The sequence below is a fragment of the Rhinolophus sinicus genome, chromosome 18 (genome assembly GCF_057876585.1).
Source record: "Rhinolophus sinicus isolate RSI-liver-muscle chromosome 18, RSI-T2T, whole genome shotgun sequence".
In the NCBI taxonomy this organism is placed as follows: Eukaryota; Metazoa; Chordata; class Mammalia; order Chiroptera; family Rhinolophidae; genus Rhinolophus; species Rhinolophus sinicus.
This window is the reverse complement of record NC_142518.1, coordinates 42,272,415-42,286,325: the sequence shown is the minus strand read 5'-3', so window position 1 is coordinate 42,286,325 and position 13,911 is coordinate 42,272,415. Positions and strand designations below refer to the sequence as shown.

Genomic DNA, 13,911 nt, shown 5'->3' with positions numbered 1-13,911 from the left:
AAGAAGCTCCAACCCCATTCTGCTCCCTCTACTGGCTTCCTGGTGGCTGGTTTCCACTGTGATTGCATACTGTTAGTTTTCAAGACTACTGTGAAGTTGGGAAGGAGGCGTTAGAATAGAACAAGTTAAAATGTTACAAAACTTACTGCTGTTACTGAGATTTAGAAGTTTTAAATAAATATTCAGTGGACTTCTGCAAGGCTTGGTTAATTTCCAGAGCTCTGAAAACATTGATTTTGACCATTTTGGCCAGGGCTTTCATTGCTTTCATGGATGAGAGGTATTCTGGCAGCCCTAGTTCCACCATTCTTGCTTATGTCACAGAAGATACTACATTATTAAATTCAAATATTTTATGTGAGGATTATTTTTGTTTCTTGTTTTTTTTAATGATTTGGTTGAATATTATTAATACCTGCTTTGATTTTTTTCCAGGCTGCATTATTTTACTCTATGCTCCTGTATACAAATTGTTGGGACCTCAGTTCCTCAATTCTCATGTCCTGAATGAGGCTACAAAATGTTTCTGAGGAATATCTTGGACTTGCACACAGCTATTCCCTTGGCCAAGCTCAATGCCAAGGGGAGGCTATTACATGTTCAGGTACATATATGGCTTCAGAATCTGGACTTTCATTAGAAGATACCAACCTTACATACTACTCATTTGCCTATTAAGTCATATTTCTGAAATATATATTTCCTACCAGATACCCTAATTCTGGCATCTCTGTTACTCAATTGCCAAAGACTTAATTGAAAGAAACAGTATTTTTGAAGTTAGGGTAAAAAGAGAATGGATCAATATAAGCACTTTGGAAATCAGTTTGACAGTATTGACTAAAACTAATCATATGCACAACCTATAGCACAGCAATTTCACTCCTTTATATATACCCAACAGAAATTAGTGTACATATGTAGCAAAAAACATACACATAATTGCTCATACAGAGTTACTCACAATAGCACAAAACTGAACACAATCCAAATGTCCATTGACCTTAGAAAGATTAAATAATTTATGGTATATTCATTCAATGGAATATGACTGAGCAATGAAAAAAACAAACCACTGCTGCATACAATAGTATCAGTGAATCTCTTAAAGTTGAGTAAAATAAGCTAGATACAAATGAATATGGACCATATAGTTCTATTCATATAAAATTCAAAAAACAGGCCATACTAATTTATGATGCTAGTAGTCAGGGTAATGATTTCCCTTGGGATGTAGTAACTGGAAGTGGGCAGCTAGGTGTGCTTTAAAAAGGCTGGTAATTTTCTGTTTCTTTTGGCTGGGTGCTGGTTTCACAGATATGTATAGTTTATGAAAATTCATTGAGCTGTACATGTATAATTTCTGCAGTCTCTTATATGTATACTATACTACAATAAAATACCAGCAAATCAGAATGTTAACATATATATTCTGATTGAAGAGAGAGCGAAAGGGGGCACTTGAGGCAAAAGAAACGACATACAAAAGTGAAGAAGCATGCTATATTATTGGAATGGTGATTAGTTTAGTGGAGCAGGTACACAGCTATGCTTATAGGGAAGGGAGGAGAGGTAGATCAAGCCTTTCATTTCAGGAATAGAATGAAAGTACTTAATAAAATGCAAAACGATTGCATGTATGTACCGTGTTTCCCCCAAAATAAGACCTTACTGGACAATCAGCTCTATTGAATCTTTTGGAGCAAAAATTAATGTAAGACCCAGGACTACATTATATTAATTGTATTGTATTGTGTATTGTGTTGTGTTGTGTTGTGTTGTATTGTATTGTATTGACCCAGTCTTATAGTAAAATAAGACCAGGTCTTATATACATTTCTGCTCCAAAAGACTCATTAGAGCTGATTGTCCAGCTAGGTCTTATTTTCGGGGAAACACGGTATATTTAAAATAAGTCATCTGTCTGAATGTTCCAGAAGCATCTCAACATGGACACTCTGAAACAAAACATCTGCAGTCAGATACTGCATCCACACAGTAAAACTTGCTCTTCCTTTGCTATCTTGGTATCATTCTCCACTCTACTGCCCAAATCAGAAACATGGGCATCACCTTTATCTCCCCCCTCCCACAATAAATCAATAACCAAATCTTGATGACATCACCTCATCTTATTTAATTTTAAGAATATACCTACCTCTCTTCAGCCCAGTGCCCACTACCTTAGTTAAGGACCTATACTATCTTACATTTGGAATATTACAAAGGCCTCTACACAGTCTTGCTGCCACTAGTCTCTCCTCTCTTCTAGGAATACTCCACACTGCTGCAGCATGATGTTTATAAACACCAAAATCCTTAACATGCCTTATACTGTCCTTCACAACCTTTTTGACCCCAGAGCCCTTGCTTTCTCTAAACAAAGCGGCTGTCTTAAACAGCGCCCCCTACTAACTACATACTGATTTCCATTACATTCAAATACTACATGACAATTCCTTGATGTTTAGTACATGTTGAATTCTAGATGATAGAGATAATACATGGACACTCTTTGCTGCTCCTCCCATCCACCTCTAAACTCCTCTCTAAGAGAAATGAATACTTGTATGACTGGTCAGATGCCAGGATACATCAGAACATGGTTGTGGTCAATTCTTTACTCTCCTTTATTGATCAGGATCATCTGTGTGGTCTCTTATCACACTGCAGCCAACTGTCAAGTAAGGCCCTGAGATTCAGGATTGGGTTTAGGTAGAGGAAAAAGGCCCCATAGGCCTCTGCACTTAACCATAAGATCCAGCCTGACCTACTACAGTTCTCTGAATAGAGTTCTGGATGACAAGTCTAATTATGTGCTACTTTGCTTCTTTTTACCATTGCTGCTTTTTTTTCAAGTCCTTTGCCCATTTTCATAATTAAATTTATTGGTGTGACATTGGTTAGTATTAGGTGGTACAAAAGTAATTACGGTTTAGGAGACCACTTCATGGATGGTGTAGGTGCCTGACCACTGCAGTGTACACCTGAAGCTGAAGCTGAATAATAATGAATGTCAATTATAATTATATATAATTAGTACAGCATAAGGAATAGAGTCAGTGGAACTGTAACAGCTATATACGATATCAGAGGGGTAGTAGATTGGGGGAGGGGGTTATCACTTTGTGAGAGGTATAAGTGTTTAACTATTACATTGTTTTGTACACCCGAAACTAATAAAAAATACAAAACTAAAAAATAAACAAAATTTAAAAAGTAATTGTGGTTTAAAAGATTAAAAATAACTGCCAAAATCACAATCATTTTTGCACCAACCTAACAGAATTATATAGGTTTCGAGTGTACATTTCTATACTAGATCATCTATACATTGCATTGTGTGTTTACCACCCAGATTCAGTTCTTCCATCACCATACATTTGACCTCCTTTACCCTCTTCTATCACCCAACCACCCCTTTACCCTCTGGTACCCACTAAACTGTTGTCTATGTCTATCGGATTTTGCCTGTTTGTTTTTGTCTTATTCCTTTATTGCTTTCAGCTTTATATCCCACATATGACATTTATACCCTTCACAAAGTGATGACCCCCAAGTCTACTACCTCTTTCACAGCGTATATAGCTATTACAATACCAATGACTATGTTCCCTGTGCTGTACTTTACATCCCATGATCATATATATATATATATATATATATATATATATATATATATATATATGTCTATATATATATATATATATATATATATATATATATATATATATATATGTCTATATATACATATATATACACACACACATATATATAATATTTATATTTTAATTATAGTTCACCTTCAATATTATGTTAGTTTCAGGTATATAGCACACTGGTTAAGCATTTATATAATCTATGAAATGATCCCCCCAATGAATCCAGTACCCATCTCACACCCTACACACAGTCTTTATACAACACTATTGATTATATTCCCCATACTGTACTTCACATCCCCGTGACTATTTTGTGACTGCCAATTTTTACTTTCTAATCCCTTCACCTTTATCACCCTGCCCCCCAACCCCCTCCCATAAACACTGATGAATTTAGTACCCATCTGACACTATACATTATTATAATATTATTTTGTTCTGTACCATATCTTCTTTATCTAATCATCTATCGGAGGACACTTGGGTTGTTTCCATGTCTTGGCCACCATGAATAATGCTGCAATGAACACAGAGGTACACATACCATTACAGATAATGATTTTAGATTATTTGGGTTGACCCATTGCTGGGTCATATGGTAATAAATGCTTAATCAGTGTACTGTTATGTTATTATAATATTATTGGCTATAGTCCTTATGCTATACCCTACAGATCCATGACTATTGTGTAACAACCAATTTGTATTTCTTAATGCCTTCCCCTTTTCCACCTACCCCCAACCCCTTTCCATCTGGCAACTATCAAAATGTTTTCTGAGTCTATGAGTTTCTTTCTCTTTACTTAGTTTGTTTATTTTGTTCTTTAGATTCCACTTATAAGTGAAATCATATGACATTTGTTTTTCTCTGACTTACTCCACTGAGCACAATACCCTCTAGATCAGGGGTGTCCAAACTTTTTTCAACGTTTTTCACCAAGGGCCATATGCGGTAAAATACACAAACAGCCGGGCCACTCACTTGAGGTGAAGTACGTATTGCCTCACCTGGTTTATTTAAGTAAACTCAATATATTTTTGGAATTTGCTGCGGGCCAATTAACAATGGATCATGGACTGCAGTTGGCCCGTGGGCCGCAGTTTGGACACCCCTGCTCTAGATCCATTTGTTTTGTTGCAGATGGCAAGATTTCATTCTGTTTTATGGCTCAGTAATGTTCCATTGTGTGTGTGTGTGTGTATATATATATATATATATATATATATATATATATATATATACACACACACACCTAATTTCTATCTATTCATCTATTCAGGTTCACCCAGGTTGCCTTCACATCTCAGCTATTGTAAATAATGCTGTAATGAACATATGGATGCACACATCCCTTCGATGTAGCATTTTCGGTTTCTTCGGATAAATACCCAGAAGTGGGATTACTGGGTCCTTCTTTGGCTCTTGTTATAGTCTTTGTTTAAAAATCTATTAAAAAAAAATAAAATGTGTTTCAGAAAAAAAAAAATCTATTTGTGTCTAGTATAAGTATTGCTACCCTAGCTTTTTTTGTGGGGGGCAGGGGGCTCCATTTTCATGAAATATATTTTTCAATCCCTTTACTTTCAGTCTGTGTGTGTCTTTCAATCTGAAGTGAGTCACTTGTAGGCAGCATATGTAAGGGTCTTGTTTTCTTATCCGTTCAGCTACCCTAGGTCTTTAGGTTGGAGCATTCAATCCATTTACATTGAAAGTAATTGTTCATTGATATGCAGTTGTTGCCATTATATATTTTATTATTCATATTTTTTATTTTTATTTTTTCATCTTAAAAAAGTCTCTAATGTTCCTTGTAATGTTGGTTTGGTGATGATACACTCCTTTAGCTTTTTCTTGTCTGGAAAGCTCTTCGACTGTCCTTCGATTCTAAGTGATAGGTTTGCTGGGTAGAGTAATCTTTTTTGTAGGTCTTTGGTTTTCATCATTTTCAATATTCTGTGTCAATCCCTTCTGGCCTGCAAAGTTTCTGTTGAGAAAGCAGCTGAAATTCATATTGAAACTCCCTTGTAGGTAACTACCTGCTGTTCTCTTGCTACATTTATAATTCTTTGTCTTTAACGTTTAGCATTTTAATTATGATGTGTCTTGGTGTGGGCCTGTTTGCATTCATCTTGTTTGGGACTCTCTGTACTCTCTGAGCTTGTATATTTATTTCCTTATCCAGGTTAGGGAAGTTTTCCATCATTCTTCAAATTGGTTTTCAATTCCTTGCTCTCTCTTCTCCTTCTGGTACCCCTATGATGCAAATGTTGGTACACTTGATGTTGTCCAAGAGGCCCCCTAAACTATCGTCAACTGGGGGGATTCTTTTTTTCTTTTTGCTGTTCTAATTGGGTGTTTTCTGCTACCCTATCTTCCAAATCTCTGATTCGATCCTCTGCTTCATCTAATCTACAACTGATTCCCTCTAATATACTCTTCATTTCAGTTATTGTAGTCTTTATTTCTAACTGGTTCTTTTCTATGTTTTCTAGCCCCAATTTTATGTTTCCTATCTCTTTGTTGAAGTTCTCCCAGAGTTAACTGAGCATCCTTATAACCAGTCTTTTGAACTCTGCATCTGGTAGATTGCTTGTCTCCATTTTGTTTAGTTCTTTTTCTGGAGCTTTGTTCTGTTCTTTTATTTGCAACATTTTTCTTTGTCTCCCCATTTTGGCTGCTTCCCTGTGTTTGTTTCTATATGTTAAATAGACTGCTATGTCTCCTGGTCTTAGTAGAGTGGCCTTATGTAGTAGGTGTCCTTTGGGGTCCAGTACCACAGTCTCCCTGGTCACCAGAGCTGGGTGCTCCAGGTGTGTCCCTTGTGTGGGTGGTGTGTGCCCTCATCTTGTAGTGTTGTCTTAATTTTGTTGTAATTTCAATGGGAGATATTAACACTCAGGCTGATTGGTTATGAGGATTGGCTATGATTATAGAGGAGGAACTGTTCCGCAGGGGCTGACACTAAGCACAGGATTCACTTTAGCATGGCTCTGGTGCCTGCTCAGTCTGCCTTGAGGGTATGTTATCCTTGAAGGTAGCTGGGTGATGCTCTGGCTCGGTACAAAACTGGCCACTGGACATAATAGCCCCAAGGCTCCTGGGAGAGGACACACTTCAAGCCAAGTTCAGATGCAGCCTGTGTTCTGCCCAGGACCACCTGAAATGAGCCATAAAGCAATCCATAGATGGCCATTGCCCACACTAGGCTTGGAGGTGCCTTGAGATGCCAAGCCACAAACCAAAGCCATGTGTCCCTAGGTCTGGGTTTAGGGCTGCTCAGCCATATGTATGGAACATGCCGAAGCCAGATGCTGCTTGTTTGGGTTTTGTGAACCTTCGAGAGATTTTAGGAAAGTCAGCAGCATGAGGCAATGCAGACCATATATATGGAAAAGCCACTGGAAGTAGCTTAGTTGTGTCCAAAGTTGGGTGAGGCAAGGTCTCAGAGAATCACCAGGGTGGGGCAAACGAACGGTGTTAGCCAAGTTGATGAAGATTCAAACATGGTGGATGTCTGCATCTGCATGCCAGGAGTGGGAAGGGCTCAACAAAGAAACAACGGCTTCTGCCAGCTCCTTCATCCAGGAGAAAGCTGCTCCTTCAGCCCTGGCCCTGAAGCCAGATAATTCAGTTCCTCCCAGTATGTCCCTGACACCTTTCAAGCTGCTGCCCCAGTGCTGGAGCTCAGAGTAAATGAGTGCATCAGCAAGTAAATCCATGTGTGGGCCCTTTAAGAAGATCACCTGGAAATGCAGCCATCCTAGTCTCACTCAGCCACATCTCTACTGGTTTTCACAATCAGAAGTTAGAGGATTTCTCTCCCAGGCACTAAAACCTTAGGCTCAGGAGTCTGGTGTGAGACTGGAACCCCTTGCTTCTTCAGGGGGGACCTCTTTAGCTGAGATATCTCTCCCAATTTTTAATGGTCACACACGAGTATGGGACAATCCTGTTCCATGTCTTCACCCCTCATACCAGTCTTGAGGTGTCTTCTAATGTATGTCCTTAGTTGTAGGGCTTTGGTTCAGCTAGACTTCAGGTGATTCTCATTGATGGTTGTTCTGTAGTTTAGTAGTAATTTTATGTAGTCATGAGAGGATGCAAGCACAGCATTTACCTACTCTGTCATCTTGACCGGAACCCGTATTCTTTTTTTTTTATAGCCTTAACATATTTTTTAATTTTTTTTTATTGGGGAACAGTGTGTTTCTCCAGGCCCAGCAGCTCTATGTCATTGTCCTTCAATCTAGTTGTGGAGGACTTAGCTCAACTCCAAGTTCAGTTGCCATTTTCAATCTTTAGTTGCAGGGGGCACAGCCCACCATCCCATGCAGGAATTGAACCGGCAACCTTGTTGTTGAGAGCTCATGCTCTAACCAACTGAGCCTTCCAGCTGCCCATCTGAAAGTTCAGCGGCAGCTTGTTGTCTTCAATCTAGTTGTGGATGGCACAGCTCACTGGCCCATGTGGGAATTGAACCGGCAACCCTGTTGTTCAGAGCTCGTGCTCTAACCAACTGAGCCATCCAGCCACCCCTGGCACCCATATTCTTAATTTTTGAGGAAACTTCATACTGTTTTCCATAGTGGCTGTACCAATTTACATTCCTACCAGCAGTGTATGAGAGTTCCTTTTTCTCCATAACCTCTCCAACACTTCTTATTACATGTTTTGTTGATAATAGCCATTCTAACAAGTGTGAGGTGGTATCTCATTGTTGTTTTGATTTGCATTTCCCTAATAGCTAGTGAAGTTGAGCATTTTTCATATATATGTTGGCCATTAGTATGTTTTCTTTGGAGAAGTCTGTTCAGGTGGCCTGCCCATTTTTTAATTGAATTGTTTGGAGTTTTTTGTTGTTGTTCAGTTGTATGAGTTCTTTATATATTTTGGGTATTAGCCCCTTATTAGAGGTGTTGTTTGCAAATATCTTCTCCCATTCAGTTGCATTTAACCTTGGGTTCAAGGATGTTTTAACATAGGAAAATGAATCAATATGATACCATATTAACAGAACAAAGAATAAAAATTACAATATTACCTCAACAGATGCAGAAAAGCATATGACAAAATTCAACATTCTTTCATGATAACAACTCTCAACAAACTAGGAACAGAAGAAAATTATCTCAACAAAATAAAAGTCATATATGAATATCCCACAGTTAACAACACACTCAATGGTAAAAAAATTAAAAAATAAATAAATAAATAAAAACCTGAAAACTTTTCCTCTAAGATCAGGTACATGGAAAGGATGCCCACTTTCATCACTTCAATCAACATAGTACCAGAAGTCCTAGCCAGAGCAGTTAGGGAAGAAAAGAAATATAATGCATCCAAATAGGAAATAAATTAAATTAGCTCTGTAAATGACAAGTTCTTATGTATAGAAAACCTTAAAGACTCAAAAAAAAACACCAAAAAAAAAAACAAAAAAAAAAAACCTGCTAGAATCTATAAATTAATTCAGTAAAGTTTCAGGATACAAAATCAATACACAAGTCAATTGTGTTTCAATACACTAACAATGAGCTATCCAAAAAAGAAATTAAAAAATAAACATTCCCAATTATAATAGTATCAAAAGAATAAAATATTTAGGAATAAATTTAAGAACTGAAAAACTTGTACATGAAAACTACAAAACATTGAGGAAAGAAATTAAAGAAGACAAAAATAAATGGAGGGTGGACAGGTGGCTCAGTTCGTTAGAGCATAAGCTGTGAACAACAGGGTTGCTGGTTCAATTCCCACATGGGCCAGTGAGCTGTGCCCTCCACAACTAGATTGAAGGACAAGGACTTGGAGCTGATGGGCCCTGGGGAAACACACTATTCCCCAATATTCTCCAATAAAAATTTGTTTTAAAAAATTAATGTTTAAAAATAAATAAATAAATAAATAAATAGCACAAATGGAAACTATCCAAAGTTCATTAAATGGAAGAGCTAACATTGTTAAAATGTCCATAGTACACAAAGTAATTTATAGATTCAATGCAATCCCTATCATAAATCCCAATTACATTTTTTACATGAGTAGAAACAACAATTCTAAAAATTCATATGGAACAAGAAAAGACCTGAATAGCTAAAGTAATTTTGAGTAAGAAAAACAAACCTGGAGACAACACACTTTCTGATTACAAAATATATTACAAATCTACAATAATTAAAACAGTATTGTACTGAGATTACAATAGTCATATATAACAATGGAACAGAGTAGAGAGCACAAAAATAAATCCACACATCAACTAATCTTCAGCAAGGACTCCCACAATTCACCATGAGTAAAAGATAGTCTCTTCAACATATGATATTGGGAAAACTGGATATCCACATGCAAAATAATGAAATTGAACCCTTATCTTACACCATAAACAAAAATCAACTCAAAATTAATTAAAGACTTACATGTAAGACTTGAAACTGTAATATGCCTACAAGAAAACTTAGGGGAAAAACTTTATGACACTGATCTTGGCAATAATTTCTTGGATGTGATACCAAGAGCAAAGGAAACAAAAGCAAATTTAGACAAGTGGCACTACATCAAACTGAAAAAGGCTTCTCTGTTCAGCAAGAAAAACAACAGAGTGAAGAGGCAATCTACAGAATGGGATAGATATGTGTAAACCATATATCTGATAAGGGGTTAATATACAAAATATTTAAGAAATTGTTTCCATTCATTGGCAAAAAGAAAAGAATTTAAAAAATGGGCAAAGTACTTGAATGGACACTTCTTCAAAGAAGGCATACAAATGGCGAACAGGTATATGAAAATGTGCTCAATATTCAACATAACTAATCATCAGGGAAATGTAAATCAAAACCACAATGAGATATCACCTCACACCTGTTAGAATGGCTATTATTTTTTAAAAAGAGACAACTTAGGGTGGCCGGATGGCTCAGTTGGTTAGAGCGCAAGCTCTTAACAACAAGGTTGCCGGTTCAATTCCCACATGGGATGCTGGGCTGTGCCCCTTGCAACTAGATTGAAAACGGTGACTGGACTTGGAGCTGAGCTGTGGCCTCTACAACTAGATTGAAGGACAACGACCTGACTTGGAGCTGATGGGTCCTGGAAAAATACACTGTTCTCCAATATTCCTCAATAAAAATTTTAAAAAAGAGAGACAACTTTTGGTGACAATATGGAGAAACGGGAACCCTCGTTACCTAAGGTGGGAATGTAATATGTGTAGCCACTATAGAAAACAGTATGAAGGTTCCTAAAAAAATTAAATATAGAACTACTATATGATACAGCAATGGCATCTATGGTTATTTATCCAAAAGAATTGAAATTAGGATGACAGATATGTGTGCTCCCATGTTCACTGTAGTAATAGTCACAATAGCCAAGATGTGGAAACAACCTAAATGTCCCTCCAAAATGTCCATGTGCATGAATGGATAAAGAAATTTCTACAATATATATTTACACACACACACACACACACACACACACACACACGATGCCAAAAAGCATATATGTATTTTAAGACAGGAAAAAACTGTATTAAAATTATGCTGATGGTAACCACTTTGAGCACCTCTTGTAATTGCAAAAGTCAAATGTGACTTGTATTCATCCATTGTTATCAGTATATATTGAGTATTACAATTTTAATATTTTTTTCCTTTCTTAAGATGTGTATACATTTTTGGCACCACATGTGTGTGTTTATATATATATATATATATATATATGTATATATGTATATATGTATATATATGTGTGTATATGTATAATGTTATATGTACATGGTGTACATGTATATATATACACACACACATATATACATATATATGTATACATACACACACATACATACACCACGGAATATTATTCAGCCTTAAAATATAAGGAAATCCAGCCATATATGACAAAGTGGGAGAACACTGAGGACATTATACTGTCATAATTAACATGAGGGTAGATCTCATGTTGTGTTCTTACCTCAAAAAAAAGAAAAGGAGCTATGACCAATACAAAATTATAGCCACCACAATCTTGGACAATTTATGAAAACTAAATACAAAGTCTTAAAAATAGAAAGTAGACCTGAAGCACATTCTTGGTAAAAAGCACTTCACTTTGTGAGAGTTACAACAAAAAATAACATAAATGGATTAATAGATCTAATAGAATAGTGGACCTGAGAACCATATCAGTGCTAGCAAAATGACAGAATGCATATAGCATCAAAGTTGTACTGCAATATCTTTTGTGCCTAACGATATCTAGACAAAATATTAAATTCCTTCTGATGCCTGAAGGACAGATGGCAATCAAAATATATGCACACAAACACAACACACACACACAGAGTACCCCCTCCCATTTGATTTTAGCAGTCTTCATTTTTCACAGTAGTAGATTTTCTAGCTATGTCTTCTGAACCTCAAAGTACCAGAAACCAAGCTCTCATTGAAAAGCAGTTTATCTTAAAAGACTGTAAATACTACCAACTTTGTGTCCTCTTGAAACACATAAGTTGCACTATTAAAAAAAGCAACAGCAACAAAGGATATCTTTATACATGTAGAAAAACACATTTTTACCCTGTGCGCTCCCATTAACATAGATGTATAATTATGATTTATGAATTTATCTTTTAAATCATATAGGAAATAAGATGAGATAAAACAAAAATACTGGCTTTATATTTTTTAAAAGCCTTTATCTATTATTCGAAGCCTAGCTCAAAGTCATACTTCTCATAAAACTGTCCCTGATTTCTAACAACTCAAGTGTTCTCTGAAGTCTTCAGGCACAATTTACCTCTTAATTGTATGTAGCCATATCATTCCTTGATAATAAAATAATGGAGTATCAGGAAAGGTAGTGGTGGAGGAAGAGAGGTGTACAATGTTGACTATTTAAGCCTACAGTCATTTTTTAGTATCAGCTGGTGAAACAACCTTCTTCTCGCTTTTACATACCGCTTTCCTCAGTCATCGCTTAAACACCAGCAACACAGCTGCTCCTTTAAAATGGTACAAAGGATTTCAAGAGTGGTCTAAGGTAATTTGACTAAGAAAAGTCTAAAGAAATATACGTATAACCTTTATAGAGTATAGACAAGCTTCCATCAGGGCAGCAGCATTCTGGGTTAGTCATTACTTAAACCTTGGGACAAAGTGGGTGACTTTTATTTGTATACTAATATACATATCTTCCCACAGAAATCTCCAGGTGTTTCCATAGGTGAGTTGTTGGTCATACCATAAATTCCTTACAACTTATCTTCTATACCTAGAAGACCATACCTTCTATACCTGTATCATGACTGTGGTGATAGTTCCTGTTTTGTTCTCCAGATCCACACCTCGACCTTGTCCACCCTGCTTTGTGTCCCTGGAGGCTAGCTTATATGTACTCCATCCACAGGCTCCACTCTTCTCTTGCTTTTGGTTGAGGTTTGGCCAATTAGAGGTACCAGCAGGATTTGGAAGGAGAGAAGAGAGTGTGGTTGAGCCATTTATTCTCCCAGCTTCTAGGAGAATAGCTGTAGCTACTCATTCAGAGTTACAGGAATCACTCCCTACTTGCACCCATTCAGGCATAAGAGTACTAATAGCACCTACTGTTATTATTCTCAGGGTATTACATTACCCTTTGTGGTTTCCTTATCCCTTGTTCACACCTTTGTAAGTAGTTCTAGTATTAAACTATCCTTAAATTACTCGATATGAGTGTGGCATCTATTTTTTTGCTGGAATACTTACTGATCCAACTACCATCATAGTTACCATCCAAATAGTAATAGCCAACATTTATTAAGTATTTATTGTGTGCTAGGCTTTATTCCAAACACCTAACATTTACTGGTGCATTTAAACCTTTACAACTACTCTATAAGTATTATTTTCTTTTCTACAAATCATTTTATCTCTGGTTTCTTAATCTCTGTTCCAGATAGTTTCCTCTCCCATTTACTCTGAAAAGAAATTGGAACTGATTTCCCTCCATAGTTGCAAAAATAATAATAACGGTAACAGAAAGGCCATCCTTTGGTTATGTTCAGAGCAAAATAAGCAAGGAATAGGTAGAAACTTGCAAAAGGTCAGTAGTATAAATTTGATAAATGTCATATGGAAAGTTGTTCCTCACCTTCCATTTTCTTCTTTTTTGTTGTTGTTGTCCTTCTGTCATGAAGAATAATTTTCAGGCTACAAAGAGTAATGAGAAAAAAGGTTAAAACATAGATTGTTCAAAGGAGAGGCAGCA

At 36.6% G+C, this 13,911-nt stretch overlaps 1 protein-coding gene across 5 annotated transcripts in view; it reads right to left on the bottom strand.

The window, feature by feature from the left end:
* Positions 1-13,911, bottom strand: part of KLF8 (KLF transcription factor 8) — a 205,099-nt gene that overhangs the window by 171,430 nt on the left and 19,758 nt on the right. For all 5 annotated transcript variants that reach the window (XM_074323662.2, XM_074323664.2, XM_074323663.2 and 2 more), the window contains one exon: positions 13,795-13,853. In XM_074323662.2, the coding sequence (XP_074179763.1) occupies positions 13,795-13,801 (7 nt within the window). In that variant the 5' untranslated portion in view covers positions 13,802-13,853. The remainder of the gene's footprint in view (positions 1-13,794; positions 13,854-13,911) is intronic.